Source organism: Sceloporus occidentalis, unplaced genomic scaffold (assembly GCF_023333645.1).
Source record: "Sceloporus occidentalis isolate IW3139 unplaced genomic scaffold, rSceOcc1.0.p SCAF_2, whole genome shotgun sequence".
NCBI lineage: Eukaryota > Metazoa > Chordata > Lepidosauria > Squamata > Phrynosomatidae > Sceloporus > Sceloporus occidentalis.
Window position 1 is genome coordinate 30808099 of NW_028316982.1, and position 26409 is coordinate 30834507.

The 26409-nt window shown below is 40.9% G+C and overlaps 1 protein-coding gene across 2 annotated transcripts in view; it reads right to left on the reverse strand.

Annotated features, from left to right (window-relative positions):
- ARHGEF26 (Rho guanine nucleotide exchange factor 26) overlaps window positions 1–12553 on the reverse strand; it is a 93356-nt gene extending 80803 nt beyond the window's left edge. The window contains exons 1-3 of one of the 2 annotated variants that reach the window (XM_089509017.1): window positions 12513–12553; window positions 7256–8354; window positions 3592–3631 (exon numbers count right to left, since the gene is read on the reverse strand). In XM_089509017.1, coding sequence (XP_089365143.1) covers window positions 3592–3631; window positions 7256–8354; window positions 12513–12517 — 1144 coding nt within the window. In that variant the 5' untranslated portion in view covers window positions 12518–12553. Of the gene's footprint in view, window positions 1–3591; window positions 3632–7255; window positions 8355–10975; window positions 11029–12512 lie in introns of those variants that run through there. The other variant, XM_089509018.1, reaches the window with a different exon arrangement.
- Window positions 12554–26409: the final 13856 nt, after the last annotated feature.

The following is a 26409-nucleotide window of genomic DNA, read 5'->3' on the forward strand; positions in this document are numbered from 1 at the left end:
CTGCTCCCTCCCCAGGACTTCTCCAGCTCTGCAGTATGCAAATGGATGCATATATTGATCAGTTTCTTCTAATGAAGTGAACAGGGAACACCACACAATTCCATGCATGGCTGACCACTGCTTCACCGAAAGCTTGTTTGGTGAAACTGTCCACGATTTCCAAGCTCTCCACCAAACCATGAGGGCAGTGGGTAGAAGACAGAACTGGCCATAGTGGCAGAATAAACCCAAGTTCAAATGGCAGCCAATAGCCATTACGCCCATTGACTAGTCATGAGTCATGGCCCGATCACATTCTCTCAGTCACAGCACTGCAGCGAGGACAAAATTGGATGACGGAAGAACCGTGTACATGAATAACAATAATACAGTAAAAAGGATGAATTGAAAGGGTTCAGATTTTTGCTGCTGAGTAGGCAGAAGAGGCCCATCATGCTAATGAGACAGAAATAAATTATTCCAGCTCTAAGAATAATGTAACTCTCTCTCCTTCCTTCCACTATTTTCACAGTATAGAAGATTATCTTGATTTACTTCCATGGATCACTTCCATGGATCACTTCCATGTCTGGTTTTTTTCTACCTCTACACCTATACTGGAGCTTAAGTAGAGAGGTAAGGGATGCACCAGCAAGCACTACAAAGGGCACCCAACACTAATAATAATAATAATAATAATAATAATAATTTTATTTATATACCGCTTTTCCAAAAGATCAAAGCGGTTTACATAGAGTTTAAAACCAATTACAAAACACATCAAAAATAGATAAAACCAAGAGCACTAAATACAATATACAAATCTAAAAACAATCATTCAATCAATCAATAGGGTGAGGTAGAGAGTCAATGGGATCGGAGTACACAACTTCCTTTTCCAGGGGGGAAGGCTTGACAGAAGAGGAAGGTTTTAAGCCTCTTTTTAAATGTTTCCAGGGGGGTGATAATAATAATAATAATAATAATAATAATTAATTTTATTTGTATACCACTTTTCCATAGATCAAAGCCGTTTACAGACCATATAAAAACCATTAAAAACATCTCATAAAAATAGATAAAAATAGATAAAATTCACTAATACAAATTATATAAAATCTAAACACAATCATTCAACAGGGTAAGGCAGAGAATCGATGGGAACGGGAATACACAGCTTTATTTTCCAGGGGGGAAGGCTTGACAGAAGAGGAAGGTTCTGAGCCTCTTTTTAAATGTTACCAGGGAGACTAGATCTTCCCCTCCAAGAACAGATCTCTCTCCCCACTCATCAGGGGAAGATCTGAAAAATCCTCCAACCTCTCAAATGGACCTTTGGATTGAAGCCTAAACATGTTTTATTACTTATTTGCCTTTCCATAAAATCATGTGCCAGGCAATTTATAGCCCATAACAAAAAAATATCCAATAAAGTCATGTGTTTAAGCACTGAAACAACCATTTTTAAAAATCATAACCGAAAACTCCCATACTGACCTATAGGAAAATTAAGATTTCAGTACATGACAATTTTCTTTGTTAATTTTCTACATACTTCTTAAAATCAAGAATGTAATGATAGCTTCTTATATTACAGAAGTCAGCACGGCTTGCAAGGAACTTTTATTGCAAATGCCTGTTGTGGTCTTAGACCCTTACCACTAATGTACTGCTCTGCTCATGGAAACAACCCTTTGTATCAGTGACTGCCATAGCTAAACAAGTCAAGGAAACTAACCAAGAGTGCCTTAGGTTAGACTACTGCCAAATTTAAAAAAGAAAATTCCTTTGAGACTATGGTTTGATTCCAGATGCTGGTTACAAAATGACTCAATATGGCAAAATATATTCCCCCCATGCTTTGTGATGTAGCTTATCAGCTACAAGCAGCAAGCTGGTATACATTGCTTGTCACTTCTGTTTCAACCTGTAGTTTGTTTACTATTGTCAGAATGCAAGTACAATTAGTGCTCTGGCTTATTTCTCTGCAACAAGTCAGACAAAGAATTCAGGGTTTGTTTTAAGGATTTATTTATTTATTTATTTATTTTGGTCTGGCTTTTCGCAAGGGAAGCACTAGCAGCTGTATTTGTGTTCAGACCAAATGAAAAAAGACATGCTTCTGTACATGTTTTATGTGAGCCAGTGTGGCATAATGGTTTGAGCATTGGACTTTGACTCTGAAGACCAGGGTTCAAATCCCAGTTCAGCCATGAAAACCCACTGGCTGTCTTTGGACAAACAGCACTCTCTCAGAGGATGGCAATGGTAAACCTCCTCTGAAGAAACTTGCCAAGAAAACCCTGAGATAGGCTTGCCTTATGATTGTCATAGGTCAGAAACAACTTGAAGGCAAACAACACACACAACATGCATGTTCTGTGTAGTCGTTGTTTCTCCTCTATTAATTTTCTTTGCTGAATGGGGACAAAACTTGAATACTATCTGCTCAGTAGGCACTCATGCATTCCTTTTAATTTCTTATGTCAGAGCTCAGTTGTTAACACCCTTTACAACTTGAGCTAAAAGTCTAGAGTCTATAAACTGTAGGAAAATATGTACTGTATGTAAATATGTAATGTTGGTAACACCACATCACTTAAGGACTGTGCCAAGCAACTAAATGTTTTGGCAACCCAACAAAGAATTAACAAATATAATACACCATGCAAACTCTGCATGTACATCATAGTTACAAGAACATGATGTAGTTTCAGACTAAGAGAAATTAAGCTTTTAAAGAAGAAACTAAATCAAAATTGGCATTAAGAAGTGGCCAAAAGGAAACGTAAGGTTGTGAGAGTAGTAAAGTACAGTACAGCAAAGACAAAGGAGTGGTGTTTTTTTTAATGTTTCTGAAAGAGAAAAAAGTACTCATAAAGTTTTTTTGGCAGGACAGTCTAGTTGGTAAACAATAAACAAAATATTGCTTGGAAAATTCATCATCAAAGGAGTATGGAAACATAGTGATTACAAACAGATCGTCTTGATGGACTGGAGAGCAGATACAAAACAAAGGAGATACAAAGCAGAGGAGGGGGAAGGGAGTGAATAGAAAGATAATCCACTATAGCCAAGACTGATAACTTTCAATAGACATAAAGAACCAAACAGCTATGCTATCTGTCAAGAGAATAAACAGTAACTCGGGGGGGGGGGGGGGGGGGGGAGGACCAGCAACACAAAATCACTCTGCATTTCTGAAATAATTTACTGTATTTTGTGAACAGCATTTTAACACCCATAGTCTTCTTATATCAAGGCGGGGGGGGGGGGGGACTTGTGAGCCTTCAGGCATTGCTGAACAGAACTCCAAGTATGCCTGACCACTGGTTAGGGTGACTAAAAATAGTGGGAAATGAAATCAAACAGCTTGAGGACCACAGCTTCCCTAGTCTCCAGGTTTCCCCTACCTACTAGTAGTCTGGTTCAGTCCCCAAAAATGAATATTTATACCTAAATAAATACACACAAAGAAATCCATTTAGTTATGTCCTACTACAAACCTTTGTTTGCCAAGTACATCTTATTTGTTTCTTTCTGTGTCTTTTCTGCAGCTATCACATCAAATTGCCCAAAAGCCCTAAAGAAACAACCTGAAACCATTCTTACCTTCTCCATCAAAGGTCCCTTGTCCTTTCAGCATTTTCTTCTAAGACGAAGAGAAAGGGTGGAAAACTAGTGAATATAAGACTATGTATCAAATACCATAAGAAAAAGAAATGTCACATTCTGTGCTACAAACAAACGTGAATAAATATTTTGCCATTAGCAAGACATGCTTGTAACCGCTACCACAAAATATCTGTAACTGGAAAAGCTGAGAGTACTTCAGATCCCACCAAAATTACCACAAAAAGATGCACACATGAACTTGCTGCCTCTATTAAAATTAATAGAATAGAAATCAGCAAATGGAGGAGTTCCACATGCATATCAGTTGCATCACATGGTACATTTGGGTTGTGAATAATTTTTACTTCTGAATAGAATAAGTTCTTTTAAAGGAAAAAGACAAATGGTTCATTTTTGTAGTATTCATAAATATGCAAGTGATTTCATTAATCTATTATCATTTTTAAAAGTCCACAGCATTTGTATGAAACAGACATGCTTTGATTCTAGCTTCTATAGAACAGCTTCCCGTTCTATAAAATAGCATTAATGTCTAAACTGTGTACTGGGGACTCCTTCACAAGAGACAATTTATTCAAATGAGTGTACAGTAGTATAACAAACAAGCCATGAAAAATCACACATGTACTTACTTTATGTCACTGACATGTGTTTGAATACAGCAGTAATAATTATGGTTAGTCCTGGAGTGCTTCACTACACAATTTTAAGTCATCCTGTTGATTTTTAATCCAATATGTTTTAAAGTACCCCTAGCCTAGAGGATGAGACCCAGCATGGTGTATTGTTTTGAGCATTAGTCTATGGCTCTGGAGATCAAGGTTCAAATTCCTACTCATCCATGGAAACCCACTGGGTGGCTTTGGATAAGTCACCATGAACTTTATCACAGTGGTCCTGGAACAGGCCTGTAGCATGCCAAAAGGGAACGTTCTGGGAATGCTTGGCAGAGGGGAACGAATTTTACTGCACAGCGGGAATGCTGCCGCCACTGCTGATTGTCCCCATCCTGTTCCGGATGCATTCCCGAAAATCGCCCCCTCTGGGACGCATCTGGAATGGGATGGGGATGCTCGGTGGCAGCAACAGTGTTCCCGCTGTGCGGTAAAATCTGTTCCCCACCAACGAGCATCCCCAGAATGTTCCTTTTTGGAACGCTACAGGCCCGTTCCAGGACCACTGCAATAAACTTCCATCTCTCAGCCTCAGAGGAAGGCAAAGCTAAAGCTCCCCTGAACAAATCTTGCCAAGAAAATCCCATGGTTCATCTTAGAGTCACCATAAGCCAGAAACAACCTAAACACACACAGCAACAAAAACAACAAGCCTAGAGTGTAGGTTACAAATAAAATGCATCACAGCTATGAGAAATTCAAACAATCAAACGGTTAAGTCCTCCTCTGAAGTATCTTATTACATCATTGTTTAGGCAATATAATTAAAGACTGAAATCTTCCATTTATTTGGAAATAATTTAAAATAAATGCCATTAATTTATTAATCAGCTGTGTGATCATACTGTAAATCTATTGCATGAAACTTAAACTTGGCATTAATATAAGTACTATACGTACTTTTAGCAACGACAATACTGTACAAGAAAAATCTCGGTTATGCATCTCAACTTTCAAATATGTTTATTTAAACTTTCCTTTATTGAGCTTACAAGGGAGGCAGCTAGATGCAGAAGGAATGTTTAGGTTAGGTAGAGATGCTGCTTTCACAATAAATTACATAGTTTGTGGACCTGAAAGGTCTTTGGGAACAGCAAAGAGGAATCTGATATTTAGAACAATGCTAATTCTGTAAATGCCATTAAGTAAAAAGTAAGGAACCAGAAGCAGCTTCTCCTGTGCCATTTTTGTACACTTGTCTATAGGATGGGGTTGGAAGGCCAGAAATGTTTATCTGTGCATATCTATAGCCAAAAATTAGCAACTCCAGATATCCTTATCAGTACACACTCTGGGATCAGCACATGGTACATACTTATCACAAAATGTTGATGCAAAAGGAATCTTTCTGTCCATGGCAGAAAGAATGGAAGGTACCTGCATCCTACTTCTCATACTTGCAGCTCAGCACACACAACCCCCTGAAGTTAGGTTGATTTTAGAAAGATGGTTTAGAGTATGTCCATGTATTTATCGATCTGGTTCAAAGTTGGTAGTACGGTTCACAGTGAGCAATAACTAAACAAAAGTAATATTGATAATACTCCCACAAAGGTCTGCTGTTTGTAATAGAACATATAATGTGCAAAGACTAGATGTGAATTTCAAGCCTCGAGCGCTTACAGGAAACTATATTTATTTATTTATTTTCAAAATTTATATCCCACCATTCTCCCACAGTGTGATTCATGCAAAAGGAATCTTTCTGTCCATTTTAGTATACAGTAAATGACTAGAGATGAGCTATATAAATAAAAGTCTGTTAATTTTGCTTGACCCACTCACCATGGCAGGAAGTCAGACAGGCCTTGGCACACAATAACCTGGAAGTATAAAGGAAGGGAGAAGGATAGCAAAGTCTCCCCAGCCTCAGTGTTTGGCTGAACAAATGTCTAGTGCTTGTCTTGGCTCTGTACCCTGACAGACTGAAGAGTGAAGGTGCATGGGTTTGTCTGTACATTTGACTGGCATTCCAAGCACAAGCTGCCAGTTAAGCACAGAGACAGAGCAAGCCAACACACACTGTATCTTCTCTCCTGGTCCAAGCTAGGGACAAGAAGAGATATATAGCTTGCCTTTGTTCCCAAGAGGAGTTTTAAGTGCTGACAAACAGAAAGCCAAAACAATCTTCTGTCCCTGCCCCATCCCTAGCTTGGTTCTGTATTGGGTAGAAATTGCCCTTCCCTTTCCAGCTCTGAGCAGATGGAGAAAGCCCTACTGAGTTTTCTTTGTCTTACACTAGATTTGAAAGACACCTTTTGGGTACAAGACCTCTGGAAAAGGAAATTGTGTAGGACACTAATCGATCAGCTAAAGTTTGACAATCCATGTGTGTGTGTGTAACATCTCCCTATGACAGTCTGAAGATGGCTTCCTATCTCACATCATAGTTTGAATAGCAAATGTATAGTTAAAAGAACACTGAAATATAACATACTGTCCTTTAGTGAAGCTTTTAAATAGACTAGCCACAGAGCAGCAAAGATTCCTTTTTGGAGATAAGGAATCTTCTTGGGTGAGCAGTTAACAATAATTAGCCTGTTTTACCTTTAATGAACACCTGGCCTCTCACCCTTCTGATTCTTGGGTGTTTTCTAGCTGTTCTGAATACTTTCCACCGAAAACATGAGTCAGTGTAATTCAGGGAGAGGCACAAGCTGTACAAATAGCTTTGTATCTGTATTTGTTCCAATCATCACTGTCCTATCATTAGCTGTCCTTCATAACTGCATGTCTGCAGTCATGCATCTTTTCATTATACCTGACATTATTTACCACAACAAGCATAACACAGATTACAGTATGAACTATCACTTAGCTTAGAAGGTGGTTTTTAGCAAGTTGCTATCTTTGACTGTTTCTGAGACTATTCTGAACTCCTTGCAAAGGCAGCATAAAAATATATATATTTTTAAAAAATCCAAATGACAAATCATTAACAAATTAAGATGAATCTATTTACATACCTTTATTCTTCCTAAACTGGAGAATTTCTCCTTGTCTTCTACAACTGCCTTCAGCACTGGCTGAGACATCCTGTTTTTCATTTTAAAGTTGGCAGTACTATCAAAATCAACTCCACTCACAACAGCTCGCCGGTATGAAGTGGACCGCAAACTACGTCTCAGCATCCCTGGGCTTTCCACATCACCTTCTGTCTCTTCATCTCCACCAGCTACCAAAGGCACACCAAGGGCCTCCACCATACTACGGACCTTCAGAACCCTTTTGCTCGGTTCCACATTTTGATTATTGGCTTTGCTGGTTATTTTTATTTCAGAAGCTAAACTCTTAGGGATGATTTGCTGCTTCCCCACTTTTAAAGCAACAGGACTATTTGTACTCAGCACAACAGGTGGTGTTTCTATGATCTCATTCTGATTTGATGGTATTCTTTGGAGAGGCAGATGCTGTTGTTCCAAGGGAGCAGGTAGACAGGCAGATGTCTTCTCTGAGTTTTTAGAAAGTTGGCTAGGTTGTAACACTAATGCAGCCATTGTGTTGTTATTTGGTGAATACATGACTTCTGTAAGTGACAATCCAAGACCTGATGTAAAAGCAGTTTCAGTCTGTTCAGGAGTCTGTGCTGTTTGATTGCAAACCCTCCCTCGGTTAACCAGCTTACTGCCTGCTGAACCATTGGCTGTAAAAGGTATAGACTTATTTGAAACCATTTTCAATGCTTGAGGTGATTGCTCACAATGCCTTGGGGAGAAAGTTTTACATTCTGGAAACTGAACCTTGCCATTTGGTACAGAGCCAAGGCTGCAGCCAAAAGGTAGAGGACTCCTTTGAATGGGTGTACTGTCCGGAGAAGTAATTATTGTTTCAGCAGGCTGAGTTAAAGTGAACGTGTCTCTATCTTCTACAGGAAAATCTGTGAAGAGGACTCCAGTGGAACTCTGGTAGGACTGGGGCCTAGGCTTGTTCTTTGTATGCAAATGGACTTGGTGAGCAGACCTTCTCCTCCACAATGGTGCGATGTTGTTATTGGAAAAATCCACTTCATTTTGCCCATCCATACCAAGAGCTAAAGTCAACTGAACATCAGGAGTGCAGTCTGTCCTTTTAAACAAGAAAAGAGCAATAAAGCGAATAAGTCTGGATCAATGTTAAAGGATGGTTTCTAATGGGGAAAGGCAGCACACCATTTCCAAAAACCTTGTGGCTAGGATAACAGGGAGGATATGGCAAAACTCAGCAGATCCTTCTCAATCCTGGGCCCTTTCATGTTACAAAGATGTTTGGAATCTGAATCCAAAGCTTCTCCACAATGCCTTAATTGGGAGCCTATCTTTGGCAGGAACACTACTAGCATTAAATCTATGCCCATGAAACTCTTCAGAAAACTAACAGGACCTTTGGAGTAGATGTCCCTCGTCTGTCCTATTCTAACATCACTAGTCAGCAGATCTAGTGCTTTATGACTACATTGTTATATGTATTACTGCAAAGGCAATATGGAAAAAAAATAGCTAAACTGAATCTTTTAAAGGAAGTTGTGTGTTTAATCCAGAAGAATAGGTGTTTTTCTTATCCCATATGCACATATATTAGTGGTTAAACAACAAAGCAGAGGAAAAGCTGTCTTTTTAAGTAAAGGAACTACTGAATTGTAACCTAGAATGTTTGCCAAGAATAATTTTGCAAAAGTGGTTGTTGCCATGGTGGCTTTCAGTAAAGATGTAAAGCAGGTAAAGTAGTAGTTTTTATTGGAACAGCTTGTATTGGTGGGAAAGCATATTATGTACATTTTTTCCCCAATCAGAATATGAAGATTCCTTTAGATTTCCCGCAGTAATGAATTCACTAAGAGAATTTTATAAGGTTTGAAAGGCATAGTGAGATTACAGTAGTGATATATTTACTACAGGATCCCGCCTTCTTGCAATCCTCCTATTGTCTAATGCATCATTGGGAAGGGGTCCACCTAAGGAAAAATTTGGAACTGAGCCCATGATGCAAAATGAATCTAGCACTCAGAGTACCTCTACCACCAATGCATACTTCAGCTTTTTAAAGGATCATTCAAAATTTGCTCATGGCAAATCCAATACACACAAAGTATACTAATGATTCTGGGAACATAAGAAGGAGAAATAATTTTTTTAAAAAAAATGGAGCTGTGGTCCAGAGATATACTGTTAAGCTGTGCTTTTAACCAATATGACTTTTTAAAGAACTCTTTGAGAAACAGAGCACTGTGCCTTATCATAAATAATTAATTTCCAAACTCCTCTCAGTTTCAAAACAAAAATATTTTCCCATACTGTAAAAAGATGCATTAGAACAGCACAAGATCCGTATCCTTACTCTTGAGTTGAAAATGGATTTGATTCTCTATCAACTCACCAATGAACCGGAGCACCAGAAGTCAATAGTATTAACTTCTGAGTGGACATGCAGACCATTGCACTGTTCACTGGAGCCTGAGCAAGGTCAAAGCCATCTTATCCCATACAATCCCTTATAGTACAAAGTCTGAACAGGAGAGTCCTGCGTCACAGTAAAGACTTTGAGATTTGTTACAGCATGAGCTTTAATAAACTGGCCCACTTCATCTGACACCTTCACACTTAAAACATTTATCAGAGCCCAGGCAAAAATTCTCTGATGAATCTAATTAACTAAGCTGTTCTTTTCAAGCAGGTAACCACAACAGCCTGCACTGAGTCAATGCTTTTTCCTCCAATGCACCAAGGGGGCAATCCTGTGCATGTTCACTTAGAAATAAAGGTATAGCCATGCTAGTCTGTAGAATCAGTATGTAGAGAGTTCCAGAACATCTTTGAGACTAACTGAAAGAAGTTGGCAGCATGAGTTTTCGTAGACTTACATCTACTTCTTCAGTATGCTCCAAATGCATCTGAGGAAGAAGACTTCTGACTTCTGCCAGCTTCTTTTTTTTTCAGTTCGTCTCAAAGAAGCTATGCAGTGGTCCCCAAACTGTGCTCTTTAAGGGATTTTGGCCTTCACCTCCCAGAATCCCAGACTATTGGCTAATATGGCTGAAGTCCAAAATCTCTGAAAGGGCACAGTTTGGTGGCCACTGAGCTACAAGATCTCTCTACATACTATTTAGAAATAAGTCCACTGAACCCTCATGCAGCCAGGACTAAGCACTTTTAAATATGTTGGGACATGCACAGAATTTGAGTGTTGCAGTGGCTCAGCAGTTAAGTCACTCTGACCATGGCAAGGTTGGCAGTTTGAGACCCAAGCACCATATGATGGAGTGAAATCCCGTCATTAGTCCCAGCTTCTGCCAATGTAGCTGTCTGAAGCATGTAAAGGTGCAAGTAGATCATGACCATGGATTCATTTTCGACAACACTGGTTCTTCAGCTTAGTAACAGATACGAGCACCACCCCCTACAATCAGATACAACTAGACAACCTTGTCAAAGGGGAATACCATAATCTTTATCATTAGACAGCATGGTGTAGTGGTTTAAGTGATGGATTATGACTCAGGAGTTCAAATTCCTTCTCAGCCATTGAAATCCATTGGGTGACCTTCAGCAAGTCACACTTGCACAGCCTCAGAGGAAAGCAACAACAAACCCACTCTGAACAAAGCTTGACCAGAAAACCCCCTAACAGATTCACCTTAGGAATGCCATAAGTCCACAATGATGTGAAGGCACACAACAACAACATCAAAACGACCATAAATAAGACCTTACTCCTCACAGTCCTTTAGAGGACGGAGTGTTTCAGTTTTTGCTTCTAATTCTTTGTGATTGCATATGCTTTCTTCCCAGCAGGATTCTTTTCAATGGTATTTCCACGCCCTCCTCTGTGTTGTTATCAGGTGATGCCTTAGAGATTAAATTTGTTGTTGTTGTTATTATTCTTGTGTGCCTTCAAGTCCTTTCCGACTTCTGGTGACCCTATAAGCAGGCTGTGTATGTAGGTTTTCTTGGCAGATTTCTTCAGAAGGGGTTTGCCATTGCCCATCCTCTAAGGCTGAGAGAAGGTGACTTGCCCAAAGTCAGCCAGGGAGTTTACATGGCTGAGCCAGTCTCCAGAGTCACAGTCCAATACGTCAGCCACTACACCAGCTCCAGCCCTAGCTCTGAAGTAGCTAACTCCACTTTGTGTCCTCCTCCTGACTCCAGCCCCGGGGGGGACTTTTCCAGTGTTCCCCTTAGAATTATGAAATGTATTTTATTATGTACAGAGCGCCGTAGATTTGCCTTTCTACTGCCTTGTTGTGGTCTATTCCCCACAGCTGTCCTCCTCAGAGACTCCCTTTGAGTGGGAAGAGTTGAGGAAAGTTTACCCAACAACGCCTTCCCTTCCCTTTTCTTCCGAAGTGACTTTGTCAGCAGGAGCTGCTGGCGGCAAACCTTTTCCAGGAGAGAAAAGCAGAGAAGAAAGACTTCCAGTGAGAGTCCATGGTCCCCAGGCGCCCTCCTTTTCCAGGACCTGTCCTACATTTTGAGCTTCTGTCCAGCAGGAATTCCCAAAGGTCCTCCATTTTGATCATGGCTAAGAAGCGTGCGTGTATCTTTCTGTGAGTGTTTCTAGTTCAGAGTTACCAGAGGTCCTCCTTTTCCAGGACCTGTCCTACATTTTGAGTTTCTTGTCCAAGAGGCATTCCCAAAGGTCCTCCATTCTGAGCACAGCTAAGAAGCAGGCGCTTAGCTTTCTTTCGAGGAGAGTTTTTAGCTTTGATTTGGACATGTCCTCCCTTTTTCTTGAAGGTCCTCCATTTTGCGATTCCCAAAGGTCCTCCTTTGGGGTTGGGACACCTGAGGGAGAACCAGAGCCAGGGGAACCGGGTGTCCTCGCTGCCAAGGAGGACAAGGCACCGCAAAATGGGGGACATCGAAGAAAAAATGTAGGGACGGGACCGAACAAAGGCTCAAAACACTCATATGCATGTAAACCCATGCTCCAAAAGGAGGACCTTGGGGAATCCCTCCTGGGCAGAAGGCTGAATTGGAGGACAGCTCCTGGAAAAGGAGGACGCCTGGCACACACAGAAATGCAAACCCATGTTCAAAAAGGAGGACCTTTGGGGTTTCCTCCGGGGCAGAAGGCTGGGGTGGAGGACATGCCCTGGAAAAGGAGGACGCCTGGCCAGCCTGGCCTAAAAACACTCTCAGAAATGTAAAGCCATGCTCCGGGCAGAAGGCTGGAATGGAGGACGCGTCCGGGGAAAGGAGGACGGCCCGCCCCTCCCCGAGGGCCCCCAAGGCAGCCTCTCCCGCTCACCTCATGGCCCTGGCCCTGGCCCCGGGGGCGCCGGACCTCCCCACCTGATGCTGCTGCTGCTGCTGCTGCTGCTGCTGCCGCCCAGACTCCCGCAGCTCCCGCCGGGCTCGGCCTCGCTAGTCTGCCTGGCCCTCAGCCGGGAGCCGGCTGTCCCTCCCTTTCTCCCGGCCCTGGCACCGCCTTCCCCCCCAAACCAAGCCCCCTTCTCCTCCGCCCAGGAGGCCAGAGGAGAGGCTGCCTCCAGGCCTTGGTCCCCAGCATGGGCCCTGAGGCGCCCTCCCTTGCCAGCCCTGCCTTCTGTCCAGGAGGGAATTTCCACATTTGGAGTAAGAAGCATGGCTTTCCATATAGACCTAGCCGTCATGGTCAGTAGAATCAGTGTCTGAACTGAGAGGACTTGTAGCACAGTGTCCCCCCTCCCCTCCAAGTGTGCTCTTTAAGGGAATTCTAAATCCCAGAATCCCAGAGGATTGGCCAACATGGGCCCCACAACAAACTCCAACTCCCAGAATTCCATAGCCTCGAGCCTAAAAGAATTAAAGCGGTGCCAAACCTATGGGCCCCACAACAAACTCCATCTCCCAGAATTCTAAACTGCCAAACCGCAAAGGAGGACAAGGCACCTCCAAATATAGGCCATTCAAGAAAAAATATAGGACATTACAAAAGAGAAGCTAAACACACTAATGTTAATATAAAATCATTTCTTATGGTTTATTTACGGCTACGTTGCATATGTATTTTATTATGTACGTATTTTATTAATTAACTGTATTTTTCAAGTAGAGTCTGAAAACCAAGATGAACTTAATCTTTGTTAAAATGCCTTGCTGGCTTGCAATATATCAGAACTCTGACAAGTGCTTAAAATTGCACTTCAGTAGCAACAAACCCTTGATTGAATCTACATTTAAATCGTTCCTTTCATTTGTCCTTTGTGCTGAAATTAAGGGGGGGAGAAATCCTTTCAACATTTGCATTGTCCCCTGAAGCAACCCATTTCTAACAGCTTTGCTGTCCTTCTCCTGTCCAAGGAACCAATGTGCTCTGAGCTCTGGGGACAACTCTTGTCTGTGGCTTCTGCTCCTAGGAAAAAAGAACTTTAGAAGGATCCATCCTATCGCCCTATTTGTAGTGAGGAAAGGCTGCCAAGTGGACACATTTCTCAAAGGGGAACAGCAAACATGGTACCACTCGATGTACTTCGTAGACTGCATCCGCACTGCAAAAATAATCCACTTTGACACTACCTTAACTGCCATGGTTATGGAAGTCTGGGAATTGTAGTTTGTTGTGGCACCAAAACTCTGACAGAGAAGACAAAATGTCTCACAAAACTACAACTCCCAGAATTCCATGTCATTGAGCTGTGGCAGTTAAAGTGATGTCAAACAAGATTATTGCTGTAGTATGGATGAAGCCTCAGACATGTGCAAAATGAAAGATATTTTGGAAGAAGGTTGACACATAGGAAATGTCCAGGAAAAGGAGCATGTCTAGTTATCCTGCATACATGAGCAATGCTTTGGGGAATGAGTAAAATCTGAAAGGGACAGAGCAAAGGAGCCATATTATACATGGAAGCTGAGAAGTGGTCTGTTACTTTTGGGGGGCCAAGGACAAATTGACCTAAATTTTTCCTCCTGCAAAGGCCACAAGGCTTGGCGACAACACATGCAAAAACATCTGGAACCCTTAAACTGAAATGTCCCAAAAAAGGAGGATGGACTGGATTAAAACACGAGGCAGAGGCAATTGCAATTTTCTACAAAGGCTTGGGCAATGGCACTTGGAGTGCTAGTGTGGTGTAATGGATAAGAGTACTGAAAGTGGGATTTTGCAGATCCAGGTTCAAATTCTCAATCAGCCATAAAACACACAACTTTGGGATGGCTATGCATTGCACAAAGTGGTGGTTTGTGAGGATAAAATGGGTCAGTGGCCTTGAGCTTACTGGAGAATAGGTATCATTTAAATGTAATAAATAACTGCACTCCATCACATCCCACTTTGCTCAATAGGATTTAACTCCTGTGTAATGCATCCATGATCGGTTTAAAACCTTAAAGCCTAAATTTAATTATCTGCCAAAATCCTCCCCTATTCCTTTTATCGGCCAACTTTTTGTCTCTTGTTGGTCTTTCCCTCCATACCAGGCATCAGCAGTTTTTGTCTCTCAGGGTTGTCACCATCTAGTTCCCCACATTAATGCAGCCGAATCTGCATATTGTGTGAATTATTTGCTCATTATGCAAATATGTGGGTCATGAACAGATTGACCAGCACATGCTACTCCCCCACTCAGAAGCCCTCTTTTCTAAGTTCTTTTACAGAAAAAAGATTTAGTGTTCTCAGATTGATTGTAGGTAATGGCGGAGTGTACAATCTGAAGCACATTTTGTTTTCTTAATCCCCATGATCCCTTTCCTTTCTCTGTTCACAAAAATACTGTACCTTTAACAGTTGCAAGAGATGCAAATATCCAGCAGGTATAATTTTTCCCATGGTTGGAGCTGGGAAATATCACAATTCTCTCTGCAACATCTAAAATTAACTGATGGCAAATGATCAGCATTTTTACAGCATCATGTTTCTTTGTATATAGCTTTTGCATGTTAAAACCATGTTCAGAGTGGATTACAGCAACATCAGAAGAGCTGAATACAGAAAAATTCAATTTCCAGATAATGCAATAATAATTACTATTAAAGATTTAATCACACAACAGTCTTTACATCTCACTGCTGAAAATCTGTACTAAACTTTTTTTTTAAAATCCCTGAATAGTTCACATTAGGGGCTCATTCCCACTATAATTTAAAGCAAATCGTTGATCCATTTATATGACCGTCATTCCAATCTGAAACCAGTTCTGATCCTACTTTGATCGATTTCTGTTGTGATAGAGGCAGGATACAGACTGCCCAAAAGGGTGGTCTGCCGCTGCCCTAGTTTGCTGCGTGAGGGAGCCGCAGTGGACAAACCGCACGGCTCCCTTGTGCAACAAAAAGAAGCCGCAAAAAGCAGCTTCTTTCTGCCGTGCCATTATGATGCCGCAAGGCACCAATGGCGCACTTGCGGTATCATCAAGGCACCGAGACGTGCAGATGCTACGCGCCCGTCACATCAAAATGGTGGCACCCATGTGTATAGGGCACCGCCATTTTTACGCCTCCATCACGTGTGAGGGGCGAGGGACGTTTGAAAGCACCGCCCCTCGCACATGACGGGAGCGTGTCATAGCACCTGTTTAAATAGCGCCAAAGTGAGGCAAACACAAAAAAACCTGGGTTTTCCAGGTACTAGTTTCCTAGTGGTTCTTTTGAAAAGAATTGATTGCAAAGTGTGTTCAACAAATGGGAATGACGGATCTGAATCACATTATTCCAGAGGTGAGGAATTAATGGCAGAGGGGTGTTTACCATCTCTCCTCAGTTTTTGGTAGATACACCATCCCCCCTCCCCTCAGCACTGTCTTTCTGTTTGTGGTGTGACTTATGGGCACATGATTTTTTTAAAAATAAAATTGATAAAAGATTCAATTCATTAATTTTTGCAACTACAGTGTGCCCGTGTTATACACGGCTTTCAGCATACACTGAAAGCCGAGTGAGGAGGAAGGGGTGGCGCGTCCCATAGGGACAAATGGGTCGCGCACCTGTGGCACATGTGCACCGCCTCACCACCGCATGCGCAAGCCCCATTCATTTAAATGGGGCTCGTGCATAGGCGTTTTTTGTTTTACTTGGGGTGTCCAGAATGGATCCTCCATGTAATAAAAGGGTGCACTGTACTTGCAAAAAGTGAAACAAGTAGTTGCAAAACCAATTAATCTAATCCTCTATTAATTTTTAAAAAGTAGAATTGATAGAAGATTTGATTCATTGGTTTTGCAACTACTTGTCTCACTGATTGCAAGTAGTTGCAAAATCAATCAATCGAATCTTCTATTAATTTATTTTTAAAAATATAGTTCTCAAGCCGGGCTGTCCAGGCTGCCACTTACATCACTGATGATGCACAGATGATTGTCTTGCATTTTGAAGCAGTGCACATAGTGGGGATGACAATCATGCCAAAAAAGAAGTGATTACAAGGGGATAATGAAAAGATCCACTTTCATTGTGGGAACTTTTCATTATCCCCTTCTGGAATCGATTTACCAACATGGAGCGAAGGCGAATCGCACACAAGTGTAAGTGGGAATGACAATGCACTATATTTAAAAGAGAAATAACAAACGAAATCCAAACAGCAACAAAAATGTTGTCCAAAACTAAATGTTGGTGCAGTCACAACCCCACTCCCAAAGAATCCCATCACCACCCTCTCAAGATTCTGAGAGCTGTAGTCCAAAACTTTTCAGGTATGTGAAATAAGTGCTTTTTGGTAGATGCTTGCAATTCATTCTTACATTTTTATTGGTCCTGGCCAAAAACAAAAAATCATGCAAGATAGACTGACAGAAGGCTTCTGTCTTCAAGTAATAGTGGATTAATGCCAAGCTAGCATTCATCTCTCTGGCTGATTTTGGCAAGGTTTTTAGATGTTTAATACACAGCAGGGCAACAGGACACTAGCGTTACTGAGACCTTGCATCACCTGCCACTGTTTGCTGTTCTTGATTTAGCTGCTCAAACCCCAGGATAAGGCATGATGGAAAAGTCTCCATACAAGAGGGATGATTATCTGTAGTGATCTGAACTGGGTGCAGTCTCTGTGGTTCAAATAAAGACAGCTGAGTGGAGATAAGCAAGAAACCACTTCTTGGGTGTGGAAGGTGGCATATCTAATTTGTCTCACACACACCTTTCCTCTAAGAATTCATCAAGGAAACTGCTAAATAAGAGGATTTTTCTCATCTTCCCATAATATTTCTGCTCACAGTGATAATTTTAATACATTGACCTAACTCTCATTCTACTGTATCTGGCTGCTGTTGTGTTCCCTTGCACTCCAAATGAACTTTAAGGTACAGACTAAAGAAGAAACAGTCATAATTTTTTATCCTAAGACCAAAGGATACAAAGAAAAGGAAAACTGGCAATTGTTCATAAATTATGTAAGCACATAAAACTGTGGCTTGAAGGATGTCGCAATTTTTATAAATCTTTGGTACACAATGTAACTCCAAGGAAAAGAAAAACATATTCTAGGTAGCAAATGCAATGATCAAGCCTTCTGTTCCACACATGTTCTCGGAAAGCCTTTCACTTGCCAATTGCAGTCATTAACACATGCATAAGATTTGCCAGCTCCTCTTTCACAGGACTCTTGTGCCTTTCTTTGCATGACAGACAGAATCCAGCAAGTAATTGTTTCTCTCATAAGGGTGGTGAATTTCTGCATGCTACACCAATGTTAAAGGTACTAAAATACTGCCAAAGTTGGAAACTCCAAAGTAGGATTCCTTTTTTTGTTTTTACCATCTCCTATACTTCTAGCAATTTCACATTCTGGCATCAAATGGTAAACCTTATGCTTTCTTACAGAGTAAGCTTCCTTTAAATGTGTAGAATTAAGTCAAGTCTGGTCAGCTGCCAACCCTAAGGGTTGCTGTCAAAAAGGATAGCTTGCTGTTAAACCTCAACCAACATATTTCCTGTTGCAGAACAAACAAATCTGTTGACCTCCAAATATGATTGGATTACAGTTCTCATTATTCCCCACCAGTGTTTTTGTGGACTGGAGCTGGCAGGAATCGAAGACCTACAACCTCTAAAAGCCACATGTTCCCCACCTCTTCTGGATGGTGATGCTCTCTTGTGTGCCTTCAAGTCATTTCTGGTGGTAACCCTAAGGTGACCCTATCATGAAGTCTTCTTGGCAGGATTTGTTTAAAGAGATTTGTCATTACTTTCCTCCGAGGCTGAGAGAGCATAAAATCAAAGAGCTGGAACAGACCTCAAGGGCCATCCAGTCCAACCCCCAGCCATGCAGGAATACACAATCGAATCTCCCCCGACAAATGGCTATCCAGCCTCTGTTTAAAAACCTCCAAAGAAGAAGACTCCACCACTCTCTGAGGGCATTTATCCCACTGTTTAACAGCTCTTATTGTCAGGAAGTTCTTCCTAATATTTAGGTAGAACAATTTGCCCAAAATCACCAGCTGGGTTTCCAGGGCTGGTCTTGAGAAGTCCAGTCCAAAACTCAAGCCACTACACAGTACTGACTTTTGAGCATGTAAAGCAAGTTTATAGTTTTATAAACTGTTATTTTGGAAGACAAACCATTAAGCACTTTAGTGGAATCACTTTATTAATATTAATTCTTGACCCTTTAACCATAGCATTTAATGCTTTAAGACAGTTGGCAAGTTTTTTTCACAATTAGCAGCGTAACAAGAAGTCTCATCAAAACTGGATATAATTTAGAACTCCTGAATATATTTCCCTATTGACTTTTGATATTTTACTGCTTTTGCATTCATTAGTTCCTACCCATGGCTGGATCAGCACATAATGTTTTTGTAACACACTGATTACTTTTTACATTTTCTTTATATAATTTATGTCTGTAGCCATGCTTTTGATACATTCAGATGCCTAGTGGGCTTGACATTTAGTTCACCAATTTCCTTCTATAATCATGTTTCTGTAATTGTATTGGTTTTTGTCATATGTTTTGCAATTGTGTGCTCCTTAAGCATTTTTATGTTGTTTTGATCTGATGGCATGTTAATTTGCATAGCTTCAGTCTGACCAACATTTGGGAGAAAGACAGGCAAATGCAGCCCTTCAAATATGCAGATATTTTTGAACTACAGTTTTCATCAGCCCAGATCAGTAGAGAGAATGGTCAAGATTCTATGAGTTATAGCCCAGCAACTTGTGAAGACCACCACTTCCACCAGGCAGCAATTTACTTGAGTGATTCACATAGTGTTCCATCCTTGTAAAAAAGCCCACAAAAGTTGCTAGCTAGCTGAGAACTCTGATTTCCTCCTATTGCAGTCTGCCTAGTTTCTATGCTTGCCATAGAGAGGTGACAGAGTGCTCCATTCCTCCTCCAATAGTCACCCAAGTACCTGTGTGCAGTTTCTTGCCAATTATATCGACAGTACCAGACTTTGCGCTTAAACACAAGGTATCATTATGAAGTAACAAACCTGGGTTTGCCCCTGAGTGAAAACATGACTACCTAGCTCTCTCACAATAGCACATACATCTTGGCAAACACATCTGTATAACATTCATATTTTACATTAAGAATATCCAAAAATGTGCCAAGTTCCACTGCAACAGAAACAAACAAACAAACAAACAAACAAAACATAGCCCAAAAAACCCACAAAAAAAACATGGATGCTGGCCATGAAAGCTTTCGACTTCACAAACAAAAATCAATAAACCATTACATTTAAATTATCAGTTCCTTTTTGAACTTCTAAATGCTCAGTTTAAATTATTCTGGAGTATATATTCTGGTTTGCATTTGATTTTAATTTAAGTCCTCAGCTTTCATGCAAGGAACATTCTTTTGGAGCGTGTAGTACATGCCTTCTGTTTATTGCTATTAATCTTGGCTCACACCTTTAACTTTCCTGCCACCTAAATTCATTCTGAAATATTTAGGTCATCGTTTCTGAAACTGAACTTAAAAGGAAACAACTGAAGAGTGCAAGCTACCCAGTCCTTTGGCATTCTTAAAGCCAATTTCCTATTGCCTGGGCAAAGCCTACTTTGCTTTCATTACCTGTGAGAAGAAGTAGCCTTTTTTTTATTCTGAATTTTAGTCCACCCACACACACTGCTTTGAAACTAAAATACCTGGGAACACAGCCAGCCAGTCCTGCAACACATAATAGTAATTCAATATCAGACATTCTGTGGGAAGTGAAAATGTGATGCCTAGAAACCTGGAGAATGTTTCTTCAGAGAAACTGAACAGGCTATAATGTATGGTGGACATATTAGCTCTCTACCTTCACTGTGTAGCATTAATATAGGTAACTGTTGAGCACATATATGGCTGGGAACAATGGAAGAAGAAATGTCAGGGCAGGAACTGATCTTCTTTGGTCAGAAGAGTACACATCTAAGGGCTGGTCTATATGTGTGTTATGTGAACTGGTGCAGATTTTCGCATCAGCATTCTTTTGCCTACACTTCTCTGAGCATACCTACCTACCTATTCAGTTGTAGACTGATGTATTGAGGCAAGGTTTTAATGGCCTGTTACAGACTGCCAAAATAAAGCTGCTTCGGGTCTCTTTGGAGGTATGCTATTTAAATGATGCATGGGTCCTAAGAGTCCGGAGGTCGTGCCAAAGCCACACTCCATTCCTAAGCACCGGAGTGCAGCTTTGGTGCAGCTTCCGGATTCTTAGGATGCATGCATCATTTAAACAGCATACCTCCAAAGAGACCCGAAGCCGCTTTATTTTGGCAGTCTGTAACAGGCCAATGTAATTAGTTCTCCCTTCTCCCACTTGGTGGGTGAGAGGAGAAGAAACAATGGTCACCAGGAAACCTCCCCAAGATAGCTTCCAAGTCAGCGGGATATATGTATGTAGGCAGTAGTCACTCCCCCTCTACCCAGCCATAACATGGGGAGGGGAGGGTATTGGGAAAAGGCAAACATTTATTTCTCTTTGCTGCTCAGGCAAAGAAGCATATCAAGAAGTTTAATGAGGGTGGAAAGAGTTAATAACTGGAGGAAGGGAGGAGGAGGCAGATGCAGAGCCAAAGAACTATTTGCATATTTCTTCTCAGGCTTTATTTAAATACCCATTGCCTTCCAAAGTGGGATAAAGAAATGCCCATCCACCTGCCCTCTGACAAAATGTGCTGCCATGTAATCTGACATAAACATGTTCAGTAATGTGCATCCTTCCGTTTTTCTTGCGTCCCTCTCAAAAAAGGACAAATGTGTTTGAATCACATATGGGAAAATAACAGGACTATTTTTATCATGTAGAATGGCTCCAAAAGTATTTTTCTGAGACTGTTGAGTTTATCAGACAAGGGAAATTGGAAGTATAATCCAATGGCAATCTGAACGCAATCATGGGGTTTAATGTTATTGCGTGATAGACTACCACATGCAATTTTGGGCAATGGGAAGTTAGTCCGAGCGCAGTCATGGGGTTTCATGTTATTGTGTGAGAGGTGATCACATGCAATTTCGAGCAATGGCAGGCTATTTTTGGGCAATGGGAAGTCAGTTTGAACACAATTTGAATTCACGAAAATTTGATGAACTAGCGAATTCACGTGAATGTGTACTGGCCCCATTTTCTTTTCATTCGAAATTAAGACAAATTCATCCCGTGTGATAAACACCATTCACTGTGTTACACTGAAATATTTAAAAGCAGCATTAAAAAATATGTCAGTACTAGAGTTTTTTGTGGGTTTTTCGGGCTTTGTGAGTTCCCTTTCATTTCTGTCCTCATCTACCCTTGTTATATAGTGTATCATACACTTAGGGTTGCCATAACCCGGCGGCCCCCGTGCCAATCACGGTTTCGGGGGGCCCCTCCCGGTCCCGGTCCGGTCCGGGGGCCCGCTCCGGCCATTGCTGCTGCCGCTAATGCGGCTGCTGCGGCGCCAACCCACCTCCTCCTCGTCATCTTCGCGGTGGGCAGCGCCAACCCACCTCCTCCTCCGGCTCTGCCTTCCTCCTCCTCCTTGGCAGCAGAAGCGCCGCCGCCACCGCGCCTCCAGTGTGAGGGCTTGCGCGCGCGCGGGGCTCCAAAACAGGAGCTCGTCCCTTGCTTTGGCCAGCCAGCCATTGGCCAGCTGGCCAAAGAGGACGGGCTCCTCGGCGCACGCCTCCCAGGCCTCAGCAGGGGCCAGTGGCAGTGCGCGCGCCTGCCCCACTTCCATCTGCGCGTGCGCGCGCCTGCCCTGCTTCCCTCCGCGCGCGCCAGCCATCGTGAGGAGGAGGAGGAGGAGGAGGAGGAGGAGGAGGAGGAGGAGGAAGGATCCGGAGGAAGGGTGCCTTGAAGGGGCCAGGGCAGAATTGGGGTAGAGGAGGAGGAGGAGGAGGGATCCGGAGGAAGGGTGCCTTGAAGGGGCCAGGGCAGAATTGGGGCAGAGGAGGAGGAGGAGGAGGAAAGCTGAGTCAGTGGCCATTAGGTCTGCCTTGGTATTTTGGGGTTTTTAAATTATTTTTAAAAATATAAAATACTTATTTTATTTAATTTTTTAATTTTTATTATTGCTTTTAATTTTATTAATTTTTATTATTGCTTGTTTTTATTTTATTTCATTAATTTTATTATTGCTTGTTTTTATTTTATTTTATTAAATTTTATTATTGCTTGTTTTTATTTTATTTTATTAATTTTTATTATTGCTTGTTTTTATTTTATTTCATTAATTTTATTATTGCTTGTTTTTATTTTATTTTATTAAATTTTATTATAGCTTGTTTTTATTTTATTTCATTAATTTTTATTATTGCTTGTTTTTATTTTATTTTATTAATTTTTATTATTGCTTGTTTTTATTTTATTTCATTAATTTTTATTATTGCTTGTTTTATTTTATTTTATTAATTTTTATTATTGCTTGTTTTTTATTTTATTACAATTTTTATTATCAAATATATACACCCCTGCCTTGTTTTTTTTTTCATTATTTTTTATTATTAAATATATGCAAGTGCATTTTCTGTGTATTTATGGCACTTTGAATGCTAACAAGTCTGCCTTTTCTGGACAATTATAGTGATGATGATGATGGTGATGATGGTGATATTGATATCAACAAGCCTCTAAGGCATGACCAATGTAACTTGCTGTGATTTTTACAAACTCATGCGCAATGAAGAAAAACCACAGTCCCTTGACCAAGTACACTCTTCTGAGAAGTACAGTTGAACCTGAGGACAAGTACATTTCTGCCATCTGTCTAAGAATAATGCCAAAATGTCCTCCATTTTGATCGTGCCTAAAAAACATGCATTTATATTAACATTTAAAAAAAACTCAATTTTTTGCGCGTCCTCCATTTTTATGAAAACGTGTCCTACATTTGAAAATGTTGCCCTACATTTGTCCTACATTTGTCCCGGTTTGGAGGTCCTCACTTATGGCAACCCTACATACACTGAAAGAATATGAATAGGATCTTATCAGCTTGCTCCTTAAATCCTGGATACATCCATTAGTTTATGCATATCACAAAAAACCAAGGTGGGAATTGTGTAATTCTCCAGATGTCATTGGACTGTGACTTGCAGCAGCCCTCGCAAGCACAGCCAATGGTGAGGAATACTGGGAGTTTCAGCTCAACATTTGGTGGTCCACTCAATTCCTATCCATGAACTAAACAAATGCCACAAGAAATTCCATGCATACCACTGAAATAAGATTATGAAGATCTACTGCAGGCCCCACAATAAGAAGTTGTTGCTAGTGGAAGGAATCAAGAAGCTCACACAATCCATTTGGAGATCAAAAAGCCACATGAGACTGAATGTCAGGAGGGTGTGTATCCTCTCTGGGTGGAACTACAATTTCACTTCTGCCTGGTAAAAGATCCACAGCACAGAGCAGCCTGGTTGGTCCTCCCAAAGCCCATTAAAAGCATGAAATCATTTGGGAGAGAGACTGAAACCCAGAGGAAGAAGATAATGGCTCCCTGCTGCACTGCCCTGTCCTGCAGCCCTGCAAACTGGCTATTCAGGTATGTTTGAGGCCAGGACATTTTACACATAGTAAAATAACCTGACAGATGATGCAGCTTGGAGTGGCGTCAGATATGCACTTTTCATCTATGAAGCTGTAACATTATAAATAGATACATTTTGCCAAGTTCATCTGTAATGTGCATTTCATGTTCATAGCAACACTAAAAGATAATGTACCACTCAAACAATAAGTGTCCCTTACAAAGATTTTGAACATGGTTTTCTTTTTCTTTTGTTTATTGTCCAGTTAAAAATATTCCTGATCCAATTCCACAGATTCCTGATGCTTCTTTCTGCTTTTGCCACTGCATTAGTGAAATGGTAACTAGTCTGGGCCAGTCCTAGAATAATGCACAGTGAGGCAACCATTCCAAGTAGCAAATCCAGAAGTGGCAGACCCCCGGCCATTCTTCCTGACCTTCTATTTTCTGCAGTGCGAAGCTCTGTGTGCTGCAGGGCCTTACAACACACCTTTAATTAGGCTAGGATTCAGAGACATAGCTGTGTTAGTCTGGAATATCAGTATGCAACAGGCTCTTGCAGTACCTTTGAAACTAACTATGAGAAAGAAGTTGGAGCATAATGTTTCATAGACATCTGAGGAAGTAGACCAAGTCTGTGAAAAATTATGCTACAACTTCTTTCACAGTTAGTCTCAAAGGCAGCTCACAATTGACCATTTTATTTCCCTCACTCCTGGCATTTTTTCTCTTACTTGAAAATGAGCGGTATGCTCTACTGCCCTGTCACCAGCCTGCATCTGAGAACCCATGAATGTATACACACATAAACACACAGTATATCACAATTATTCACAGTCATCTTCAGCAGGGTATGCTCAAAACTGAAAGTTGGAATTTGTTGAAAAAACACAGCAAGCCCATCTGAATAAATGGAGTAAATAATTGTCTTGAAACCAATTCAAAAGCTAATGAACATGAGTACTGTACTTGGGATATTCTTATAACAGAAATGCTTAGCTGTGTCCCTGGAGTCAATCCAAGGCTTTTTTAAAAAGCTCTTGATAGGGGAGATTTTTTTTTTGCTTTTATGTTGACTTTGTTATTTTAGATTAAAGATAATATGTTGTTACTTTAAATTAGCACTGGTATATATTGCTATTTTACCTTCAAAATTCCCTTGGAAAGAAAATAGCTAATTATGTCTGCAGTTATATTTGTAAATGCTGATTTTCATCTTTGGAATTACATTACTTTATTTACTTAGGATAAAATCTATGCTCCACCAGAGTAAACAACCAGTATCTGAAAAGTCATCAGTCTGAGCACAAACCCACCATGGATCACATTTAGGAGCTTATCCCATGGCTTAATAAATCGATTTACCTCTATCTGGCTTAAATCTTAATTTGGGTGGCATCCTGATATTATCACAAGGTTTGTGCCACCTAATTTGCCACCTGAATACTGCCTGGGTCTATTCCCACTTCCAGGAGCACTCCATGAGGCTTGTTTCAGATCCAGGAGTTTTCTGAGTTAAGAAAATGGCTGCCGGAGTGCTCCTGGAAGCAGGGATGGACCCAGGCTGTATTCAGTCGGCAAATTAGGTGTCAAACACCTTGCAATAATATCAGGATGCTGCCCAAATTAAGATTTAAGCTGGGTAGAGGTAAATTGACTTACTAAGCCATGAGATAAATTCCTTAGACTGCTGTCACACTGCAGAGTTAATTCTATGAAATCCTGGGATTTGTAGTGTGTTGTGGCAATGGAGCTCTCTGCTACAGAAGGATAAGTATCTCACAAGACTATAAATCCCGGAATTCCATAGTATTGACCCATGGCATTTAAAGCAGTGCCAAAATGCATTAATTTTTGCAGTGTAGATTTAGCCTTTGTATTGAAATTTCTTTCAGCAGCAAGAAAGGAACGGTGGTAATTATCTGAAGATGCCAGCCACAGATGCTGGCGAAACGTCAGGAAGAAACTCTTCTAGAATATGGCCACATAGCCTGAAAAACCCACAAAAAACTATGGATGCTGGCCATGAAAGCCTTTGACTTCGCAGAACGGTGGTAAGTTATTGAATATGGTGGGACTATATCACTTTGTTTCATAACAATCAAGAGTAGATTATTTTTAAAATGTCTCCTTAGATTTCCACCCTCACTACTTTTCTGTTTATTCTCTTTTCTTCCCCTTAACAATCTAGATTCCAAAACTTACAACATTTTTTTTCTGTTCTCGGAAATGTTGAGCTAATTACCTGAACAAGAACAAAATCATAGAAGATC